A 24247-nucleotide genomic window follows, 5' to 3' on the forward strand; every position below is an offset into this window, starting at 1 on the left:
TCTCATGCTAACCCCAGCTTCGGTCTGAAACATCCAGAAACACTGTAGACTACCAATTCGATCAGTTCCGGTAGCGCCCCAATGTAACCCGGTAGAGAAGAACTAGCCCTCCCCTCTTTGACTGATGGTTCTTGTTGCCTGTCCCTTCTGTTGTCATTTAACAGAACTATTTAGCCTGCTGAAAGGGGTTGTGTTTCGACCGCTGGTTGGTGGAGACATTTTGACTATATTCTGGACCTGCGTTGTCGCGTAATGCGTCATATGACGCGCCGCGTTAGCGCATCCGGAAGTCATCCGGGGCGCGCAGCGCGTAACGTAAGCATAACAAGTCATGTGACTTGTTAATAAAACTTTTCATTGGTTCATTTTACTTTTCTTATTCTAATGATGAAAGCCTTGGTCATATCACCTAAAAATTACGCTTTTAATTACTTCCGAACATTATTTTCTCTTAAATATATGTTATAATGTTCCAGGCTAATGTACTTTCCCGGAAATTTTACAACTGTCCTGCAAGTAAAATATATTCTTTTTTCGAGAAAAAGAGCGTTTCTTCGTCCCATGACGGAGCCGTTGAGCAAAAGAGGGTCGACCTGCTGTCTTAGTCGCCGATACGCCTGAATATGAGATTCTTATCGATCACTTTATGTTGCAGGAATAGAAAACACAACAGCCCTTGACCATTTATCTTTACTGCGTTCCTTCGTATTATACCTTTTACCCTTCATGTAATTGGTCTGCTTTATTTCACTTGCCTTTTAATGATTCTAAAACAGTGACTATTATTAAAAACTTTACCAATGTATACACTACTACCATGTTTTCTTTTAAAAACCTTTATTGTGAAAATTTCATTATACAAATACGAGCCTATAACCACGTGGGCCTGCCACGGAGCAAACTGTAATCGTATATGATGAATAGACATTTACACTGTAGAGGAACGTAACGGGCGGGCCATTAGGTTGCAAAAACTAAGGTGTCTAACAGTTACGGAATCGGTGGACGTACATTTTATAATTAAAATACGACAGGGCCAGTTACAATAAAATTATCTAGATATACATTTGCGGGCAAGTACCATGGGTGACGTTAATTCGAATTTTCAACAGTACAGTAATCAATAACACATCAGAACTTAATATCAATAGGGATGTCGAAATATTCAATCAATTCTCGTCCCCGCCCGCCATGTGCTTCAAAACTGCATACGTATCTCGTGATATCAAGGTTGTGCAACCAGTACACAACAAGGAGTTACGAGTCCCATTTATTCCGGCGCCATTTTGGGCGAGGACGGGCAGGTCCAGGATATAGTCAAAATGTCTCTACCAACCATCGACTATGATGATGTTCATATGCTGTATTTATTAGAGTAACACTCATCTGCCCACATGAAATTAATTTACCACAATCTAAACATGTCATTTTAATCTTTCCAAAGTTCTTCTAAATATTTGGGACCGTTTCCCTTGCCTCTGAAGCTCTCAGTGCCACTTCTTTAATGAATGTACTAGCAGGTCAGGGGTTCTCCTCCAAATCTCTCTTTTATGCAGCACTATAATTAATTGGTGCCACCTCTCCATATGACGATGCATGGTATAGTTACCACAACTATATTTTTTTTCGGTTCCTCTGGAGAGTTCATCGTGGCAGATGAAGCGTGTAACATACCGGGCATTTACCTTTTTTTGCATGTACAGGAAAGGAAATAAAAAATCGAGCGTCCGAGTTCTAAGGTGTCCCAGGGCCATTTTAGTGGACCAGGCCCAAATCCAAAGAACAGCCATCTCACAGGCTAATGGGGCGACCCACGCCGAGTTTCAGCATTGTAGGATGACCACACAAGTACAGCAACTTGCTAGACATCACCTCGGTGCCATCCGGATCTCGGCGCCCCACTGCAGATGAAGTGCCTCTCAACTATGAAACCACCACGGTGACATCCGGATCTTGGCGCGTTGTGCTGCCTTCGGCCTATTCGCACATCGGTCCGCTACTGACGCCATCTCACAGGCTAATGGGGTGACCCACGCCGAGTTTCAGCATTGTAGGATGACCACACCAACTTGCTAGACATCACCTCGGTGCCATCCGAATCTTGGCATCTCAACGCCTAGTGGTATCTTCCATACAGAAAATATTGTTACGCTGCCTTTGGCCCCATTCGCACATCAGTCCGCAACTTAGACATCACCTCGATGCCATCCGGATCTTGGCATCTCAGCGCCTTGTGGTGTCAGTCAGAAAATATTGTTGCGCTGCCTTTGGCCCCATTCGCACATCAGTCCGCTACTGACACCATCTCACAGGCCAATAGGGCGCCCCACGCCGACTTTTACCATTGTACGATGGCCACACCAGTGGCACAACTTGCTAGACATCACCTCGGTGCCATCCGAATCTTGGCATCTCAACGCCTAGTGGTATCTTCCATACAGAAAATCTTGTTACGCTACCTTTGGCCCCATTCGCACATCGGTCCGCAACTTAGACATCACCTCGGTGCCATCCGGATCTTGGCATCTCAGCGCCTTGTGGTGTATTCTCTTCAGAAAATATTGTTGAGCTGCCTTTGGCCCCATTCGCACATCGGTCCGCAACTTACACATCACCTCGGTGCCATCCGGATCTTGGCATCTCAGCGCCTTGTGGTGTCTTCTACTCCGAAAATATAGTAGAAAATATTGTTGCGCTGCCTTTGGCCCCATTCACACATCAGTCCGCTACTGACACCATCTCACAGGCCAACAGGGCGCCCCACGCCGACTTTTACCATTGTACGATGGCCACACCAGTGCCACAACTTGCTAGACACCACCTCGGTGCCATCCGGATCTTGGCATCTCAGCGCCTTGTGGTGTCTTCAAATCAGAAAATATTGTTGCGCTGCCTTTGGCCCCATTCGCACATCGGTCCGCTACTGACGCCATCTCACAGGCCAACGGGGCGCCCCACGCCGACTTTCAGCATTGTAGGATGGCCACACCAGTGCGGCAACTTACTAGACACCACCTCGGTGCCATCCGGATCTTGGCGCGTTGTGCTGCCTTCGGCCTATTCGCACATCGGTCCGCTACTGACGCAAACTCACAGGCCAACGGGGCGCCCCACGCCGACTTTCAGCATTGTAGGATGGCCACACCAGTGCGGCAACTTACTAGACACCACCTCGGTGCCATCCGGATCTTGGCGCGTTGTGCTGCCTTCGGCCTATTCGCACATCGGTCCGCTACTGACGCAAACTCACAGGCCAACGGGGCGCCCCACGCCGACTTTCAGCATTGTTGGATGGCCACACCAGTGCGGCAACTTACTAGACACCACCTCGGTGCCATCCGGATCTTGGCGCGTTGTGCTGCCTTCGGCCTATTCGCACATCGGTCCGCTACTGACGCAAACTCACAGGCCAACGGGGCGCCCCACGCCGACTTTCAGCATTGTTGGATAGCCACACCAGTGCGGCAACTTACTAGACACCACCTCGGTGCCATCCGGATCTTGGCGCGTTGTGCTGCCTTCGGCCTATTCGCACATCGGTCCGCTACTGACGCAAACTCACAGGCCAACGGGGCGCCCCACGCCGACTTTCAGCATTGTAGGATGGCCACACCAGTGCTGCAACTTGCTGGACACCACCTCGGTGCCATCCGGATCTTGGCGCGTTGTGTTGCCTTCGGCCTATTCGCACATCGGTCCGCTACTGACGCCGCCTCACGTGCCAACGTATTTTCTCCGCATTTTACACCCTATGCCGCATAACAGGTCATGTGACTTGTTTATAAAACTTTTCATTGGTTCATTTTACTTTTGGTTTCCTAATGATGGAAGGCATGATCATGTGACCTAAAAACAACACTTTTCATAGGATGAAAACTTTTTTTTTTTCCCAAACGATGAAAGCCCCACCTTGTTTCTGGATGTTTCAGACTGAAGCTGGCGTCAGCATGAAAGCACCACCATCTCGTGGCTCCGTCGTGGTCATTCCGCGAGCAATCATGGCAGCCGCTCCCCACCAGAAGCCTGCAGGAGTCGGAGCCCCCAAAACTTTTGATGAATTCTCAAGGCGGAGGGGACGCTTTCGAGAATGGGGTCCAAGACCTAGCAGACAAGCGTCCGATTTCCAAGGTGTCCCAGGGCCATTTCAGTGGACCAGGCCCAAAAAGGAAACAGCCTGCCGCCATTTTGAGAGTCCTGTGACAGCCGCCTATCGCTGCACCGCAAGAGTGGGCGCAACTCAGCTGAATTGCGGCTTTTGACACAGTGGACCAAAAACGGACGGAATGGCAACTGAAACGGTAAAGGGGCGCCCCACTACAACAGATGACACTCCACCTGGAGAGGCCCGTTCATGCCGCCTCCCCCGGGGCGCTCCACGCCGTTATTCGGAGCAGCATTGTAGGATACCAAAACCAGTGCGGCAACTTACTGGACATCACCTTGGTGCCATCGTTCTGCTGCCTTGGAACTATTCGCGCAACAGTTTGCTACTGATGACCCACCCCCCGCGACGCCCCATGCCGTTATTTGCTGGGTGGCAACTTACTAGACATCACTTTCGTGTCATCTAGATTTCGGCGCGTTCTGCTGCCTTGGAACTATTCGCACAACAGTTTGCTACTGATGACCCACCCCCCGCGACGCCCCACGCCGGAAATCTGGACGTTGTGCTGCGTTGGGACTATTCGCACAGCCGACCGCTACTTCGTTGTTTTTCCCTAAAAATGTTTATATGTTATTACTATTTTTGTTTTCTTGTATATATTTATAAATTATTAAAGTTTTATAATCTTACTACTTTGTCGGAGTGCTATATATTTTTAATGTGACACATAATTGTAAAAACTTTGATGTACAAACAGTCATCCCTGGAATCTTCCGCTTCAGGCTCGGTCCCCTCCCCAATCACAATACAGGATGGTTTTCAGATAATAGCAACGCTTCTGCTGTGACGGATCTCATCGAGTGTGGGCCTTGATCTACTATAACTCCTTTGAAGAGGGGTGATTCTTTACAGCTGTGGCCATAAACTACATCTGCAGGGCTAGCTGATACCCTAGGACCAGCCTGGACAATCGGACACAGAGGAAAAGGAGTGTCAGAGGGTGCGGTAGTGAATAGGGCGAAAGGGAGGTGTCGGGCGGGCACAGGGTGTGATTCTCAGGGAACAGCAGCGCAGATGGGGGAGGTTTATTACCCATGCATAAGACAGAGAGCGGGGGTGACCACTGCCTGGGGGAGATGCTTGCGAGGGTGGGGAGCCATGCTAAGGATCAACAGCGTGCACAGAGTGGGTCTGGTCAAGGCATCTAAAATGGCTGCCGTGCACGACAAAAGTGTGGCATTTGAAAAAAGACAAGATGGCGCAGACAATGTTTTTCAACACTTCCTGATTTCCTTCGAATCGAACGTTAACAGACGTTGGGGCATATTACCAAAGTTAAGCGATATTTATCCCTAACGATGCTTAGCAACGATTTTTTTACCGTCAGAAATTATCGCAGATAAACCTTGCTATTATCAAGGTTTATCGGAAATACGATAAAAAACGACCGCAATGCATTAATATCGCTGAAAACTCAGCGATATTCATGCATTACCGAGCTAATGCTCTTAGCCATGTTATCCACCTCCCATTGGATAACATGGCTAAGAACTGCTCAGGGCAGGTGGTAGCTTTTGGAGATATTCGCCCTTATCTCGAATATTTCCAAAAGTTGATAATAGGAGATAGCGATGTTAGCGACTGTTTCCAGTCGCTAACATCTTGGCATGCCCACTTTGCATGTCATTAGTGATAAATATCACTCACATGCAAAGTGGGGCCCAAGATGGTCGCTATCTTCTACTAGCCGTCGCTAACTGGTGTTAGCAACAGCTAGGTAATACACATATAATTTTATCTCCGCGAAGCGGAGCGCTGTTACAGATATATATCTTGTTTCTGAACGTTAATTTCTCAAAATGCACTGAAGCACATATATTGAGACCTAGCAAAGGCACATCGGGCTACCAGTCCCTACAATTTTGCCAAGTTTCGTGCAAATCCATTCAGCTGTTCGATCCTACCGAGAGACAAGATGGCGGCCGCTACGGACTGTTTGGAATGTTTACAGACACCGGAGAGCCAATCAGCTTCGCTTCGCAAAGCTCCGTAACGCGAAAAGTACGCGAAGCGGTGCGCTGTTACAGATATATACCTTTTTTTGAACGTTAATTTCTCAAAATCCACTGGAGCACATATATTGAGATCTAGCAAAGGCACATCGGGCTACCAGTCCCTACAATTTTGCCAAGTTTCGTGCAAATCCATTCAGCTGTTCGATTATTATTATTTTTATTTTTTTTTGCCCCGCGGGGCCCTTTTAAAACCTCCACATCAAACCTAGGGGGTGAGCGACAATGTACTATGCCCCCTTATGGTCATTTGCCCCTTCGCTTTGGCCTCCTCTTGTCTCTCGATCCTACCGAGAGACAAGATGGCGGCCGCTACGGACTGTTTGGAATGTTGACAGACGCCGGAGAACCAATCAGCTTCGCTTCACAAAGCTCCGTTGCGCGAAAAGTACGCGTAGCGGAGCGCTGCCCAGTCCGCTGTTACAGATATATACCTTTTTTTTAACATTAATTTCTCAAAATCCACTGAAGCACATATATTGAGATCTAGCAAAGGCACATCGGGCTACCAGTCCCTACAATTTTGCCAAGTTTCGTGCAAATCCATTCAGCTGTTCGATTATTATTATGTTTATTTTTTTTTGCCCCGCGGGGCCCTTTTAAAACCTCCACATCAAACCTAGGGGGTGAGCGACAATGTACTATGCCCCCTTATGGTCATTTGCCCCTTCGCTTTGGCCTCCTCTTGTCTCTCGATCCTACCGAGAGACAAGATGGCGGCCGCTACGGACTGTTTGGAATGTTGACAGACGCCGGAGAACCAATCAGCTTCGCTTCACAAAGCTCCGTTGCGCGAAAAGTACGCGTAGCGGAGCGCTGCCCAGTCCGCTGCTACAGATATATATCTTTTTTTGAACATTAATTTCTCAAAATCCACTGAAGCACATATATTGAGACCTACAAAAGGCACATCGGGCTACCAGTCCCTACAATTTTGCCAAGTTTCGTGCAAATCCATTCAGCCGTTCGGGCTAAAAGTGAGGCCAACCGCCCTATGGAAATTAACATGGGAAAAACGCGTTTTGGGACCCCCCTTTTTTCTCGGCCCCCCCTTGACGAACCCCCCCAAAATTTTCAGGGGCTGCTCAGAAACAAAATGTGCCATTTTCCTGAAAATTTCAGCCAATTCCGTCCACAAACGCCAAAGTTATTAGACATAGAATTTTCAAAAAACCCATAGAGAAAAAATCCTAACTATATATACCTACTGGCGACCGCCAGTAGGTAATATATATATATATATATATATATATATATATGCACACACACACACACCCGCACACACACACACACACACACCCACACACACACACACACACACTTGGTATTTATAACGGTGACAAGATGACTTTTTTTCTAGCAGGTAAGAACTAGTCTACATCCAACAGAAAATAAGTGTAGATAGAACTGAAGCAGGTTTCTAATCTTCATGCTGCCCTGACTGATACCAACTAGCAGTGAAAACATGCAACTAATCAATTTAATGTGATGAGTGAGAGATGACAGCCACGTTGAACTAAAGTAATAATTTCAGGATGCATATGCCTTACTTTGGAAAAGCAAAATCTTAGAACCCTCTCTAACCATACCCACAGTAAGTAAAAGAAATTCTTTAGCAATACTCTTCGGCCCGATTCGGATTTACACAGTTATGAGTGTAATGGTAAAATTGCATACAATTGACCTTTTACACCAGTATCATGCAATTAGAAGTTAAACCCCATGGAATGGGGAACTGCAGAATGTGATTGATTTTTCCAGTTGCAAAGCCACATTTAATCCCAAATTCCGTGTGATTTTAGCTCATACTTTTAGTATGTGATGTGTGCAGGTGGTAAATGTATGTGCAGGCCTGTGGATGGGATGGGGTGAGCGAGATGGGGAGTGGGCGAAGAGTAGGTTCCCTGCTACAAAAAAACCTGAATGACACTTGGCTGCTACTTCAGCCAAAGCTTCAAGCATTTTTTCCCGCCGGAATTACTTGCTGGAAAAAACTGTAAGGTTCTCTCACACCCAATAAAACAGGTGTGGAAAGACCAAACCACTAGGATTCAGGTAATTCCACTTGACTCATAATCAATCCCTTAGACAATATGTGGAAATCCCTTGCAAATGATGTGACTTTTAAACTGCCTAATTTCTAGATAAGCACCTACCACAAAGCCTACAAATTTGCATTCCACTTCTTCAGATAGATTCAATCAATTTATCAGGAATGATGCAGAGAGACAAATGTCCATAATCAACAGAAGAAGGAAGATGGCATGCAAGCTAATAAGAATAAGCATTGGCAAAGATAAGATGTCTCGGGTGGCTGAGGTATTGGCTATCCCGATGGGTTTTGCTGATTTCACGCATGTACATGCACCGGGAAGCATGCACATGCATGGCTGGCAATATTGAATGGATTCGGTATTAATATTAAACAAAATCAAATCTATGTTGGCAGCAGATGCTCCCATGTTTGGGTTTAAAGTGCACTCTGAGTTGTGAGGCTTGTGTTTTGACACGTATGTGCACGCGTCATGATGCAGATGGCCATTTTTAATTTAACGTTCCAACATGGAGGATCACCATGTTAGTACAGTAAACTAAGATGCAAAAAAAAAGAGGAAATGGATGTCAGTAGCACGGTAGCACCATGCAGCGGTGCTACCGTGCATAAAAAAATTAAATAAAGTATGGTCAACTTGGGGAACAGGATGAGGTTGGGATAGGGGTAGGGTGGGGAGCATTGGGGAGCGAGGAAGGGAATGAAGAGAGGGGGGAGACAAAAAAACAGGGAGAGAGCAAAGAAACACATGTACTCCAGTGCAGTGCTGAAAGGTAAAACAAATTAAAAAGGTGCCCTCAATTAAACAAGGGAAGGAAACAACTCATTAAATCAGAACAATGTCAGACTAGAATGCTCTTGGTTAGGACAAACACAAGCATCTGGAATAAAATCATCGAATCAGGACCAAAAAACTGAAATTGACAACAAAGCCAATCAAACATGAGCAAGGGACTGACTCAAATCCCACTAGAAGTATATTGGAAATAGGAGGACTTCCAAACTGTTTGTAGCCGAGATCTAAAAATCTAAGACAACTCCATCCTAAAGACAAAGCCATCTTGTTGAGAATAACAAAAAGATCCATAGGCATACAAACTGAATTTTCCTGTGTCTCCAATGACAGAGAATAGCAAATATGGCAAATCATATTCAAGGATATGCCCTGTGAATCTTAACACGTCTTCTTTTTAGCTTTTTATACACGTAGAGGCTCTACTTTGATTGACTGCTTTCTCTTGTCCACCAAAAAGGACACGAGCAAGGGGAGATACTTTCAAAAACTATAAGTTGCTTCACTTACTCTCTCAAGATGGCGTACCACATCGGGACAGGCAACAGGCAATAGATGTAATATGTCCAGGGACAGGACTGAATCAGCAGGAATAGAACAATAAGCACACCAGCTGCTGCAAATCCGCACTGCAGGAAACCAGTAGTTACCTGCAAAATGAACCATGACCACTTTGTGTTAAATTGACAGACATGTACCTTTCAAACTGTGATGTCTAAGATGTTGAGTTCCTGAGACACAATAAACCATCTAAAGGCAATTTTGCTTAAACATTTTCTCAGTCTTGACATTCAACACTTCCATTTTGAGCATGAAACAAATAAGGCCATACAGTAAAATCAGGCCCTCCAAAAGGTTATCCTACAGGACAATGTTTTTGTCATGAAAAAGATTGCCCATAGAATATTTACTTAAATAGATGGTAAAACTGCCCCAACAAGAGCTGAACCTCTTGAACTTACTATATACATTTCTATGGTGGGATTACCTAATGGGAAGTGGCATAGCACAGGGTGGTGATTCTGGTTACCGCACGGCAACATGCAACTGTCAACTAAGGCAACACTGACGAAATCTGGGAAAGGGCTCCACTAGCAGAGCACTCTGCCGGATTTCCATATGCCAAGGGTCACCTCATTTCAGTGTCACACACAAGTGAGGTCTGCCACCACTCACCTCTAGAGGTTTGGTAACATTTGGTGTTACAATGCCAGCAGTAAAAGGGGTGGTATTGTCAAGAATAATACTTTTTTTCTTGATGGTCTTACTGCAGGCAATGGCATATGCATGAATTGTGTGGGCTTCTACTAACACTTTCGGATGTGGGATGTGATCCTATGGACATGCCTTCTGCAGCCTGAGACCTTGGAGGAATAGCACACAGTACACCTCAACTCAGTAGTGACATCTTCTCTGGGAGAAATGACGGGTTTGGCTTTAAAATTGAATGATCAGCCATTGTCAACACTTGTATGGAGAAAGATTTCTATATGTGTTTGCTCTATCTGGGAACTACAGGATGGGGACATTTACTGGCTACCTCTGCAAGTGGTAACTTTTCCACAGTAAGAGACATAGGGCCAGATGTAGGTCACTAAATACCGGTCGGTAACGGCCGATTTCGGCCGTTACCGACCGGTATTTGGCTTTTGAGATGTAGGTGGGTCTGAATTTACAGAATCGGTATATTTACCGATTCGGTAAATTTACCACTTCGGTATTTTACCGAATCTGTAAATATACCGATTCTGTAAATCCATATGTAGGTGACACTCTTAAGAGTGCCACAGGCCCTTAAGAGTCTGTATTTTACCACCCAATCCTATTGGGTGGTAAAATACCGAATTCAGGTGTGCATGCACACCTGTGCCATGTGACACACAGACATGCCCTTAGGGCATGTATGTGTGCCACATGGCACACATGCCTGTACTTGGGGTGCTAGAGGGTGTCAAAGTGACACCCCCTGCACCCTTGCAGGATTCGGTATTTACCGAATCTGTAAATACCGATTCGGTATTTCACATTGATTCCCATGGGCTTCAAGGCCCATAGGAATCAATGTGAAATACCGAATCGGTATTTACAGATTCGGTAAATACCGACTCTTACAGATTCGGTAATATTTTACCTACATCTGCCTCCTTCCTATTTACCGACTCTTAAATACCGATTCGGTATGAGTCGGTATTTAAGAGTCGGTAAATAGGAATTACGTACATCTGGCCCATAGTGCCTTATTGAGAGTGGGTCAGTTAATTCCAACCCGTGCGTAAACCCATGTTTAAGCATGGATCGGAATAATGAGTTAAAAGGTATATAATGCATCTGATAATTATCAGATACATTAAATATCCCAAACTTTCGTAAATTTCGGCAGGTCAAACATGCCAAAATCTAATGGGCAAACGTGCACCATACCATGCAGATTTTCATGAGTTAAACAGCGGTAAGAGCAGTGGAAGAATAACAACCACACAGAGCTGTAACGAGGGAGCAGGAGAATGGACGTGGACAATGAATGGCAAGAAGGAGGGGGGCAGGAACATCAAGCTTTTGTGGGGGCAACACAGTGCCAGGCTTAGCCCTGCAGCCCACTCCCCTCCACTGTGCATTGTGATGCGCATTTTACTTAACGTTATAAACAACCTAGAAATTCACTGAAACAAACAAAGCTTACAGGGACATTCTAGTTAGGAAATGGAATAATAAAAAAAAACTTAGAAATTCACAAAAAAAAACTAGGGTTACAGGGATGTTATAGTTAGGTTCAAATATTACACACACAAAACCACATAAATTCTGCTGTTATAGTTAGAGTTATTTCAAATAACTATAACGCATGCCCTAAGGTAACTATAACTTGCGCCCTCGCCATGCATTTATAATTACCCCAGATATTATATCAGTTATGTCATCTTCTATGACATCATTGATAATATAACTGTAACCGTTGCAGTAAAATTATTGATGGGAAAAATGTGCATGACGAGGGTGCGAGTTATAGTTACCTTAGGTCACGTACTTATACTGTCACTTACACACCCACTAACTCACCCGTACAGCCACTAATGTGCCCACTCCCTTACCAATACTAACACATCCAGTCATACATATTTAGACATTTGCACACACACTCATACCCTTCCAGTCACTTACACACCCACCCAACTACCCTTACAGAAGCTCACACAGCCACTCACCCCTATAGGTACTCACCTGTTCACATACTCACCAATACAGCTACTCACACTGCCACTAACTCACCAACACAGCAACTCGCACACTCACTCACACACCTATGCAGCCACTCACTCACCCAAACAGCAACTCTCATAGCCACTCACACAGCCACTCACTCACCCATACAGCTACTAACATACACACTAACACATCAATACAGCCACTCACACCCATACAGCCACTCAGACATCCACTCACAAACTAATACAGTCAGAAAGCCACTCAGATGAGATATGTTAAAAATAGGATAACTAATTAATAGTACAGAAAGAATAGTAATTTAACTTATGATGTAGGATAGTATATATCTTTAAATCTCATAAAAGTTTACGAAACACAGTCACAGGATAATATCATCAGTGATGTCATTTGAGATGTCATGAGAGATGTGATCATTGATGTCACTGACCATGTAATGAGTGATGTAATATGTGAGGTCATAAGCAGTGCATGGAAGGGGCATAAGTTATAGTTAGCTCAGGTAACTATATCTGTCTGCTGAATTTCACTGGTGTTGTACGAGTGAAATCTGAGCCTAACTGAAACGTCTTTGTAACATTTGTCTTTTTCCAGTGAAAAAGAAAATACACACACACAATCACCCCACCAACCCATCCCCCCACCAGCCCAACCCCCCCCTCACCCACTGGCAGTCGCCAGTAGGTAGTTATAGTTAGGACCTAGTTTCCCGAAAAGTGTTTTTTGACTTGCCTATCTCTTTGGCGCCATTTGAAGAATCTTCACGTAATTTACTTCCAAAAAGTGTGCCATGAGTTTTATTGTGCATGGAAAGTTTTGGGGTGATCCATCAAGGGGGTCCGAGAAAAAGAGAGTGGTGGTCAAAAAAGAGTGTTTCCCATTGAAATTTTAGACAGGACTGCAGCCCAAACCGCTGGACGGAATTATAGCAAATGTGGCAGAAAGGTAGCTATTGGTCCAGAAAGCGCTCTTTTTGTTAACTGGTGTAAATCTGTTCAGTAGTTTTGGCGATATTAAAGAAAATTGCGCGCCTACAGGGATGCCGTGATTGACTGGCTGCAACCTGAGCAGCATTACACTGTAGTATGCCATGCTCTGTCCAGACAAAAGCATAGGTTAGATCCGTGATACTCAAAGTACGGCCCGGAGGGCGTATGCGGCCCTCCTAACCTTTACATGCGGCCCCCTGGGCAGCAGCAACAACACTGGGCTGTTTTTCCTCGACGCTCTAACATAACTTTTTATTTTTTTAAATATACAGTGGGTACTTATTTAAAGGTTAATTGCAGTTAGGGAAAGGAAGTAACTAGGCCCTTAACTTTAGGAACACCTTCATTTTTTTAGACAGTAAACGTGTAAAAATATAACAGTCTTATCAAAATTCAAAAAGTGTATTTCATAGACCTGTAGAACCATTTCACCTTAGTGAATCAAATTATAGCAGTACAGTTAAGAAGTATTTTTCTTTAAGTGATGGTTTTCAAACATGAATTTAGAAACGTTCATGCTTCCCCCTCCCACCCTGACAACAATGCCATTAGAGATTATGTCAAAGCACAGGAGATGGTTTTGAATAGCATGCATCCTGAAGTTATGTATTTTGAGTTCCTCTTATATGTGATAATGAAGAAAAAGGAGGGATATTGAAATAAAACAATTGTCCAGGGTCAGACAATTCGGTCGAACGGAGAAGCCAGGATTCAACCCAGGTTTTCTGGTTTCACATTGAGTAATTACATTCAGCCACTAAATATACATGCATTGCTTCTCCTACACCGACTTTACACCCCCCGCTGGCATTAGTGCGGCCCTCAGTCACACCATAAACCACACTTTGCGGCCCCTGGGAAACTGTTTGTGAGTACCCATGGGTTAGATACTTAATTCATTATTCCCCCTACTCATTCCAGACATGTAACAGGGGTACTTGGAGTTTCCCATAGTAGCAAATCAGTTTGACCACAAGGCCTATTCACATAGGCCTTTTGAAATAAATAAGTACTCTTCTAGCCCTCTTACATTACATCAGCACTTTCCTACCAGGGAGTTGGACTTTCCACAAAGGCATGTGAACGTAAATAAAAGAGTACAGTACTACGTCTCATGCTCAAAAATACTTTGTGAGTTGGCCCCAAAACATCTAAAATTTAACTAGTCAGAGAAAATTAATATACAATAAATAAAAATAGCACCTCCTCATCCTCGGACCCTCCACCTCCGCCTGGGACAACACCTGGTGGCCCTCCGCCCTCGGGAGTCCGCCCACCCCGACAGACCACGCAACGGAACCTCAGCATCATTCTCGACTCTTTCCTCACCATGACCCACCAGATCAACTCCATCACCTCTACCAGCTTCAACTGTCTTCGGGTCCTCTGCAAGATCTTCAAATGGATACCCCCTGAATGCAACAAACCCATCACCCATACTCTCATAACCAGCAGACTGGACTGCGGCAACACGCTCTACGCCGGAATGAACAAAACCTTTCTCCACAAGCTCCAAACAATCCTGAACACCGCAGCCAGACTCGTCCTCAGAACCCCACGGCATGAACACACAACACCTACGTAACCTCCACTGGCTCCCCGTCGAGAAGAGAGTAACCTTCAAACTGCTCAACCACGCCTACAAATCACTCCACAACATCGGACCCAAATACCTCAACGACAGAGTCTCCTTCCACGTACCCAAGAGAAACCTTCGCTCTGCAGATCTCGCCCTCGCAGAAACCCACCGCATCCGCAGAACCAGCGCATGCGGAAGAGCCTTCTCCTACATCGCAGCCAAAGCCTGGAACAAGCTCCCTGTCAACATCAGACACTCCCGCACCCTCCACACCTTCAGGAAGAACATTAAGACCTGGCTCTTAGACTGAACAGGAGCTGGACCCCTCCCCCCCCCCTCCCTCAGCAGCACCTTGAGACCCTCACGGGTGAGTAGCACGCTCTATAAATCCCTGATTTATTGATAGCAAGGGCCTTGCCCTCTTTGTACTTTTACTAATAGGGAACAGGATGCTCCAGGCCCATTTCATAAAGGCATGTAAGACTACGTAAACGAGTACTCCTGCTGGACTACTCCTTGTGCCTATAAAAAGCCTTGTGAATTGGACTCGGTGTTGAGAAAATGGCAGCTGGGAGCTCCACTAATGCTAGTGTAGCGGTCAGGTGAGGAAAATATAAAAACAAATTAAAGTTAACAATAAACACCAGGGTTGAACTGAGCGATACTTTGCAGATGTCTGATGAATAAACCCGAAGGCAGAAACACAGGCAGACCGGATGCTTTCACACCTACGCTGGAAGAGCAGAGCATATGTACCAAAAATAAACATGAGGTGTGAAAACCATTAGAGTAAGGCCATTGACGTAACAGGAAATGATGTGCCATATAATTTCAAAATAAATGCTTTCAAGAAAAGAGTCCGCCAAATAATTAAATTAGTTCCACGTACGCAGATGCCTGCTGCTGGGTTTCCATCAGAGACTGGTGGAAACGAGGAACACAGGGATGTGGCGGAACCAGCTTCGAAATAGTATAAAACAGCATCTCCACGTTTGACATTAGGGCGGTGGAAATATGAGAACAAGTTATAACTGGAAAAGTCGATATTTCCAACAGTCTAGCGAGGGCAGATCATTTTACGTTATGACCGCCTTCAAAAGGGAAACAGTCTCTCTGGGTGTCGCATAAACACGTGGGACATGAAATAAAATGCTTCCAGTGAAAGCTTAATCTGCCATGAATATTCATACATTTTTTTCATATTTGATATAGACACTTTGGTAATATCTCGGTTAACCGTTTTGCTTTACCACTCTATCTGCGCAAATTAGCTTTATGTGAATTGACAGTGACAGGCTCAGGGGGCCATTTTGATTTGCATTTCCACCATGTGATGTCACATTAACTTAGGGAGCGGTGTATCATATTTTACGCTGATTTGATGTAACATGGGCATCTTCAAACGGAAACAGTATCTCATAAATGGCAGGTACTTAGCCCTGCTCTATATGTAAAAGCAAACAATTTGCAGAATCGAGCAGCAGAGGAGTCTGGACCTTTCTCCGATGATGGGGTGTAATATGTACATATGAATATTCCTTTAAGGTTTAGAATGTTCTGTTAGAACTAACATATGTCACTAGAATGTCTTGTCATTAGAACTTTGTAAGAGGCTGTGTTCTTCCAGTTTGGATATGAAACTTATATTTTAATAAAAACATTTGAAAAAAAGAACTTTGTAAGAGGCAGTTGCTTCCTAGCCTCTCATTATTAATCAGCTCTTTATGTGGGCTCTTTCCACATTATTAACTTATAATAAACCTGAAGTTATCTTATCGTCCGGAGTTTCTATCTCGTCATTGGCGTTCCCTATACTACATGGGGTCAAACATACTTCTGTTATTTGGGCGGCTGTATGCTTCAGACTGTGATCTCATAGATGCAGGAGGCCTTGGCTAACTGTTGTATTTTTAAAGGAATAACAACATATCAAGGCAGGAGTTTGAGTAGAAGATTTATTAAGAATAAATCTGTAAATATATAAATCCACAAGAACAGGCTAAGGAAGAGCAATGCTGTCGTGTCCAAGTAACGGAATCGAATGACCCGACAGCAGAGCTCAAACATAGAACATGGAATGCGGAATGTGTCATTATAGAATACAGTACACGTCATAGAATTGGAAATAAAAGGTACAGATACAACATCTCCTTTCCATAAAAGGAAAAGAAAACAAAAGTAAGTAAACAAATATCATTAGGCTCAACAAGTTTCAATACAAATAATAATCTTTAAATTTGGAAGGCATAACAATGTTTCTCTTTACAGAAGTCAGATTCAAATCAGAATCAGATAAAGAACTTTGACTTGCTTCAACCTCCTTAGTTACAGAATTAGCATCAGAATTAACAACTGTTTCTACTACCTTATCTACAGAATTTGCATCTGTTTCTACATCTAACAGATTACTCTCACCCACTCCCTCACCAAAGCAAGAATGAGAATTAGTTTCACTAACATGTGAAGAACTTTGAGTATTATCAAAAACTTCGTGATCTCTAGATGTTAACCCTTGATCAAAATCAAAAGGAAAAAATGGTTGCACAAAATCCAAAAAATCTTTGTAACATAAAAAGGAGGAATTTCTTGAAATATTCTTATTTTTAAGTTTTTTTAAGATAATGTCTTTTTGATAAGGTTCAAGCTTGATAACAGCACTCTTATTCCACCAACCCTTATTCTTAATCATAACAGATGAATTAGATGATCTAACAACCTGTTGGGGCAAAGAAAACTTAGATTCCCCTTTGACAACTTTTTTTGGTTTTTTAATGATTACCCAATCACCAGTTTTAAACTCAAAATTTGTCGGAGAAATATTATTTGCTAATTTATATTTTTTTTCAAAATTCTGCCTGACACACTCATCAACTGAATCAGCTTTTGAAAGATGTAACTTATTTAAAGAAGATGATTTTTTATCAAAAAGAGGTTTGATGATATCATTTGCATCCCTGCCCTTCAACAAGAAAAAAGGGGTAAAACCAGTGATAGAATGCGGAGTATTAAGATAACTCCAAACCTTGTCTTTTACATGTTTCCTGACCTCCATTCCTGATGACAAAGCTGTTTGTATGCCTTCTTTGAAAAATTTGTTTGCTCTTTCAACTAGTCCATTTGCAGCTGGAAAATACAAAGGACTTTTAATATGCTTTATGTCATATTTATTCAGGAAATCTACCATTTTTTTAGATACAAAATGTGTGCCATTATCGGATACTAATTTCTTTGGAAAACCTTCTACATTAAAAATCTTCTCTAGAAATTCAATTACAATATCCGTAGAGGGAAATTTAACAAAATCATATGAGATCCATTTAGAATAATAGTCAGTTAAGACAATTAAATATCTCATATCTTCCGGCAAAATATTATAAGGTCCCGAAAAATCAATTGCTAATTTTTCCCATGCTTGTTCAGGCAATAAATTAGTAGATGTAACATTTTTTTTACTCTTCCAATGCTTGTCGGACAGAAGACATTCAGGACACCGGTTAACAAAATCATCAACTAAAGAATCCATACTAGGCCACCAATAAAATTTTCTCAAAATTTTCTTGGTGCCGGACATTCCTGGATGCCCAGAATGAGCTCTCTCTACAAGACCCTTTCTCAAATCACAGGGCGGAATAAAAAGTCCACATCTGGTGATGAACTGATTCTCCAAACTTAATTCAGAGGATATTTGTTGATAAGGTACAAGATCTTTACTAAGACTTCTAACAGGTGGCCATCCCTTTCTAATGTATTCTTTGATTTTTTTCAATATTTGATCTTTCTCATAACCATCCAACCAATCATTTTCAGAAAAACATCCCAAAGAATTGTCACACGCATCTATTGCTGAAACTACAACACACTCATCATCAAGAACATCAGAGGATCCAATCTGATTGTCAAGAGGAATTCTTGACAAACAGTCTGCCCTAAAATTTGCTCCTCCTGAGATGTGTTTAACATCAAAATTATACTCTTGTAGCCTAGAGATAATTCTAACTAGTCTTGAAGTTGCATGGCCTGTACCATTCCCATTCATCAAATAAATGAGGGGTTTATGATCTGTAACAAGATCAAAACGAGTTCCCCATAAATAGCACCTGAACTTTTCGACCGCCCATGAGCAAGCTAAAGCCTCACGCTCTATGGTACTATAATTGGTCTCAGCTGTAGTTAAGGTTCTCGAAATAAAGGCAATGGTATTTTCTTTTCCATCCACAAACTGTGTAAGAACTCCACCAAGACCTACGCAACTAGCATCTACGGTAACAACACACTTAACACCACAAGAAAATGGCTTCAAAGCTGGTGCATTCTTAATCATATCCTTGACTTTGTTAAATGCTTCATCATGGATAAAAGACCATTCAAACTTTTCATTCTTCCTCGTTAAACATCTGAGAGGTTCCACCACAAATGCATAACCATGCACAAAACGTGCATAGTATTCGCTTAATCCTAAAAAAGATCTAAGAGAGTCTTTATCAATTGGAGCAGGTGCAAGCATGATGGAATCAATCAGGTTCTTTTTAGGTTTAATGCCCTCTTTAGTTATAGAGTGCCCTAAATATTCTAATTCCTGAACTAAGAAACTGCATTTCTCTTTTGACACAGTCATTCCCCTTTTACTCAAGATGTTTAAAACCTTGTCAAGAGTTTTATTATGGTCTTCGACTCCATTTCCAAAAATGAGTATGTCATCCTGAAATGCTTGCACCCCTTTGATGTCTCCAAATAACGAGTCCATTAGCTTCTGGAATACACTTGCTGCAGAAGCTAATCCAAAAGGGAGTCTCGTATATTTGAAGGCACCAAAGGGAGTAACAAAAGTAGTAAGATCTTGTGATCTCTTTGACAAAACAACCTGATGGTAGGCTGATTTTAAGTCTATTAATGAAAAATGAGTGGAATCTCCTATTGCCATAAGCATCTCTTGAATCAATGGCAATGGGTGACAATCCACCAAAATGTTTTTGTTCAGAGAGCGCAAATCTGCACACATGCGCAACTTACCATTTTTCCGTTTGGCCAATACAACTGCAGAAACCCACTCAGAGGAATCTGTAGGTTTAATTACTCCATCTTTACATAGACCATCCAAATGCTCTTTTAACTCTGCTCGTACACTCAATGGTACATTTCTGACCTTGTGTATAATAGGTACAGCATTGTCCTTTAACTTAATGTCATGCTCAACACCCTTCACACAACCGATTCTATCTTCAAATACTTCTTTGTATTTACTAAGAATAGAATCTAGGTTATTATAAAATACTTTCTCTCTGCAGATATCTATAGAAGCTATAGGAATGTCACCAAGAATAATAGGAGTGTCACTGCCAGGTTTTAACATAATGCCCATCTTACCTAAATCACGCCAACCAATAATATCTTTGCCTTTTTCAACCACATAAACTTTTGTTGTAATTTCTCTACCTAACAGTTCAACTAAACCAGTGAAGTATCCCAGTATTCTGAGGAATTGTCCACCAATTGCTTTTGGATTAACATCAGCAACAGAAAGTTTACTAGGAAAAGGATAATTGGCATAAGTCATTTCATCTAAAATGGTTATTGGTGACCCTGAGTCTGCCATTACTTCTAATTTAACACCATGAATAAAAGCTTCGCCTAAAGGTGCTTTGAAGGTAATCTCAGAATCTACTAAATTTACATTAATAACAAGGTTACTAATTTCTTCTTCCATGTCATCTAAAGCATTTACACTAGTATGTGAAACATTTCTATTTTTAAAAATAGTTTTGCATGCACTTTCAAGATGTCCAATTTTTCTACATTTCGCACATTTCTTTCCATGTGCCGGACAGATAGGATTATTTGCGATGTGAGTTTTGGAACCACAACGATAACAAACTATATTCTTTTTTGTAGAAATGGATCCTTTTTCTTTTTAAAGTCTTGTAACTTACTCTTATTTGTTATAGAGCATACAGGTTCCGCATTGCTTGTTCCAGATATAACTTTAGCTGAAACTGAAGACCTTTCAATACCAATTGCGATGTCGATGACCTCATTTAAAGTGGGATTTCTGCATGCTAGAAGACGTTCTTGAACTTTGTTTGAAAAACAGTGAAAGACTAATTGATCCCTCAAATAAGTATCGAGCATGTCACCAAATTCACACTTAGAAGCTAAAATGCGCAAACTAGAAAGATAGTCTTCAATGCTCTCATCTTGTAATTGTTTTCTCTTATTAAATCCATGCCTTTCTACCATTATATTTGGTTGTTCTTTAAATCTTTTTTCTAATCTTTTTACTGCCTCAGTGTACTCATCCCAAGGAATGATACAGTACACGTCATAGAATTGGAAATAAAAGGTACAGATACAACACTAACCCTTTTTGACCAAGAAAAGACAGGTTTGCAATTATTTATTGTTAGAAATGGGGTCTCTAGTTGGATAGAGGTATGTATCTTTGTCCAAGTAGGGACCCTTGGTTCTAGTCAGGGTAAGGGGATTATACACTTTAGATAAACCCTGCTCACCCGCTTGGCAGCTTGGCACGAGCAGACAGGCTTATCTCAATGTCAATGTGTAAAGTATTTGTACCCAAACACACAGTAAGTAACACAGTGAAAACACCACAAATGGGCACCACACCAGTTTATAAAAAGAAAGTAGGTTTATCTAACCCAAACAAGACCAAAATGACAAAAATCAAACATACATGCATTAAAATATCACTTTTTAAAATGGTTACTTGAAAAATAGAACTGTAGAAACAAATAGCTCAACCTGGGGCTATTATGACATTGTGACAGGCAAAAATCCAGAGTACAGCGCCAACAGGAATCACACGGACCCCCCCAAAAAGTACCTTGTAAACAAATTCTACAGGCAATGCACGGCACCGAGGAGGTGAGGCGTTGATGGCCGAGGCAAAGCTGGCTTCTTGCTGCCACGGGGGAGGCGAGGCGTTGAGTCTGTGAGGAGGCAAGATGTCGAGTCCAGGACAGGGGAGGTTAGGCGGTGCTGGGAAAACAATTCTAGTGAGGCAATGTGACACTGAAGAGTTCGTGAAGTCAACCTCATCAGTTATCAAATCCGCGATAACCTGATGCTGGAGGTGACAGTATTGGTAGGAGCGCTGGCGTCGTGATGGCCAACAACGGCAGGCTTCGGTGCTGCGGTGCAGGCAGGGAGGTGCTTCGTCCACTTCACAAGCTGCACCCCCGGCCTTGGTGCAGGTCTCAGTGTCACTAGCGGTGGCTGAGTTGTTCTTCTTGCTTTGCAACACAAACCACACAATTCTCAGGGTCCAGGAACTGCATTTGGCGCCCTTTTGAGTATAGGAGTCCACAGAGTAGGGTTGCAAGTGAAGTCTTTGTGTCCCTGAGACTTCAGAACAGGAGGCAAGCACACATAAGCCCTTGGAGATTCTTCACAAGCAGGTTCACAGTAAAGTTCCAGTCTTTGTCTTCTCTTTGGCAGATGCAGTAACTGCAGGCCAACCCAGCAAAGCAACACTGCAAAGGGGTAGTACTCATCCTTAAAGCTCTCCAGCTCTTCTACATGGTAGAGGTTCCTCTTGAGTCCAGAAGTGATCTAATTCTCTGTGGTTTAAGGTCCAATACTTATACCCCATTTTATCTTTGTTTTCTTTGTGGGTGGCAAGGGTATCTGAGCACAGTCCAACCCAGTGCTGTCCTCTCTTGCTATAGGAGGTGGAGACAGCATTGTGCAAAGGAGACTCAGCCTATTAAGGTACTAGTGAAATGCCTCCCACTATTCTAAATGCAGACCAGGTCTATTCAGCCCAACAATGAGTTAACCAGGAAAGGCAGGGCACGTCAAACGCCCCCTTGGGACAGTCTAGAGTGAATGCACATCCCCAGCTCCTGTCATTCCAAAACCAGACAGCGAATACACAAACAGTCAGAGGCACACCAAATTTTAAAACAAGAAAATGCCCACTTTCTAAAAGTGGCATTTTCAAACACAATTTAAAAACTACCTTCACTAACAGACATGTTATTACATTCTGAGTTCAGAGTGCCTAAACAACAAATCTCTAGCTGTTCCCAATTAAAAGTAACACATGTGAAAGGTTACAGTGCAGCTCCAATGATAGCTTATGGGCCAGCCAGCCATTCAATAGTGAACAACGAAATACACAGTATTTCACTGTCAGGACATGTCACACACACACACACACACCAGTACACGTCCTCCCTTTTACATGCACTGCAACCTGCCCATGGGGGTACCTTGGGCCTACCTTAGTGGTGACTAACATGTAAGAAAAGGGAAGGTTAGGGACTGGCAAGTGGGTACACTTGCCCAGTCAACATGGCAGGTTACAACTGCACGCGCAGACACAGCAGAGGCAGGTCTGAGATCCATTTACAGGATTACTCATGTGGTTGGCACAATCAGGGCTGCAAGCCCACTAGTAGCATTTGATTTACAGGCCCTGGCACACTTAGGGCACTTTACTAGGGACTTACCAGTAAATCAAATGTATCAATCATGGATTACAATCACCATTAAAATATAGACAGGGAAAAGTTGCACTTTGACACTGATCAGCAGTGGCAAAGTGCCAAAAGCATCTGAGCCAGCCAAAACTAAACCCATCACCAGTTAAAAATGCAGGAGGTAGAGGCAAAAATATAAAAATCAGGGGAAACCACGCCAAGGATGCCAAGCCTAACATTTATTAATCCTACGACCAAACATTAGTAGTAGAAATAATGCAATAGTGGCCCGTAATTCATTGCGGACTTCAAAACATAATGAGTAGATAGCCTGAGCCTCAATGCGATACCACAGAGACGAATCCGAGAAGGAAGAAAAGTGTTGACCGTTGCAAGGTGTAACTGAAAAAAGCTGTGACAAGGTGAGGAACTAACTCAAATAAAAGATCTATGTTTTTAATCTGCATCACCTCTGCCTCGACCTTTGAGATCTCTGGGAAACATGTTCCTTTACCCAAAGCCGATTTATATACTGGTTCATACAACTCCAGATCGTGTTGTGCTTCAGTGTTCAAATGCTCGAGCCTTACCTCAACAGGGAGTCTTTAATTTATTTTATTTTTTGCTTACCTAAAACCATTACAAACTAAAAACAGCATGAATGATACATTAACATTTCAAAAACAAAAACTTAGGACATTCAGATTTAACAGTGGTGCTCCATAATTAGTCAGGCAATTTTACTTCTACAGCGAGGCATCTGATACTAAGGCACTTATCAGACAATTCCACGTTCAATAGTTAGATTAATCAAAAGAAGTTGTAACTACATACAAAGAGGAAAACTACCTCATTAAGACAAGGTTGTGCAAAGAGCAAAGTATAAAATAGGAGCAGACTTGTTTCAGTGGGAGTTGATAAAGGGAACAGGTTATTTCCTTTAAAAAAAAATGGTGCAGTATACCTAGAATAAATACCTAAAACTCATAATGTACT

At 42.8% G+C, this 24247-nt stretch overlaps 1 protein-coding gene across 2 annotated transcripts in view; it reads right to left on the reverse strand.

The window, feature by feature from the left end:
• Positions 1-24247, reverse strand: part of PIGN (phosphatidylinositol glycan anchor biosynthesis class N) — a 1090233-nt gene that overhangs the window by 579787 nt on the left and 486199 nt on the right. For both annotated transcript variants that reach the window (XM_078687755.1, XM_078687756.1), the window contains one exon: positions 9534-9673. In XM_078687755.1, coding sequence (XP_078543881.1) covers positions 9534-9673 — 140 coding nt within the window. The remainder of the gene's footprint in view (positions 1-9533; positions 9674-24247) is intronic.

This window comes from Lissotriton helveticus, chromosome 4_1 (genome assembly GCF_964261635.1).
Source record: "Lissotriton helveticus chromosome 4_1, aLisHel1.1, whole genome shotgun sequence".
NCBI lineage: Eukaryota > Metazoa > Chordata > Amphibia > Caudata > Salamandridae > Lissotriton > Lissotriton helveticus.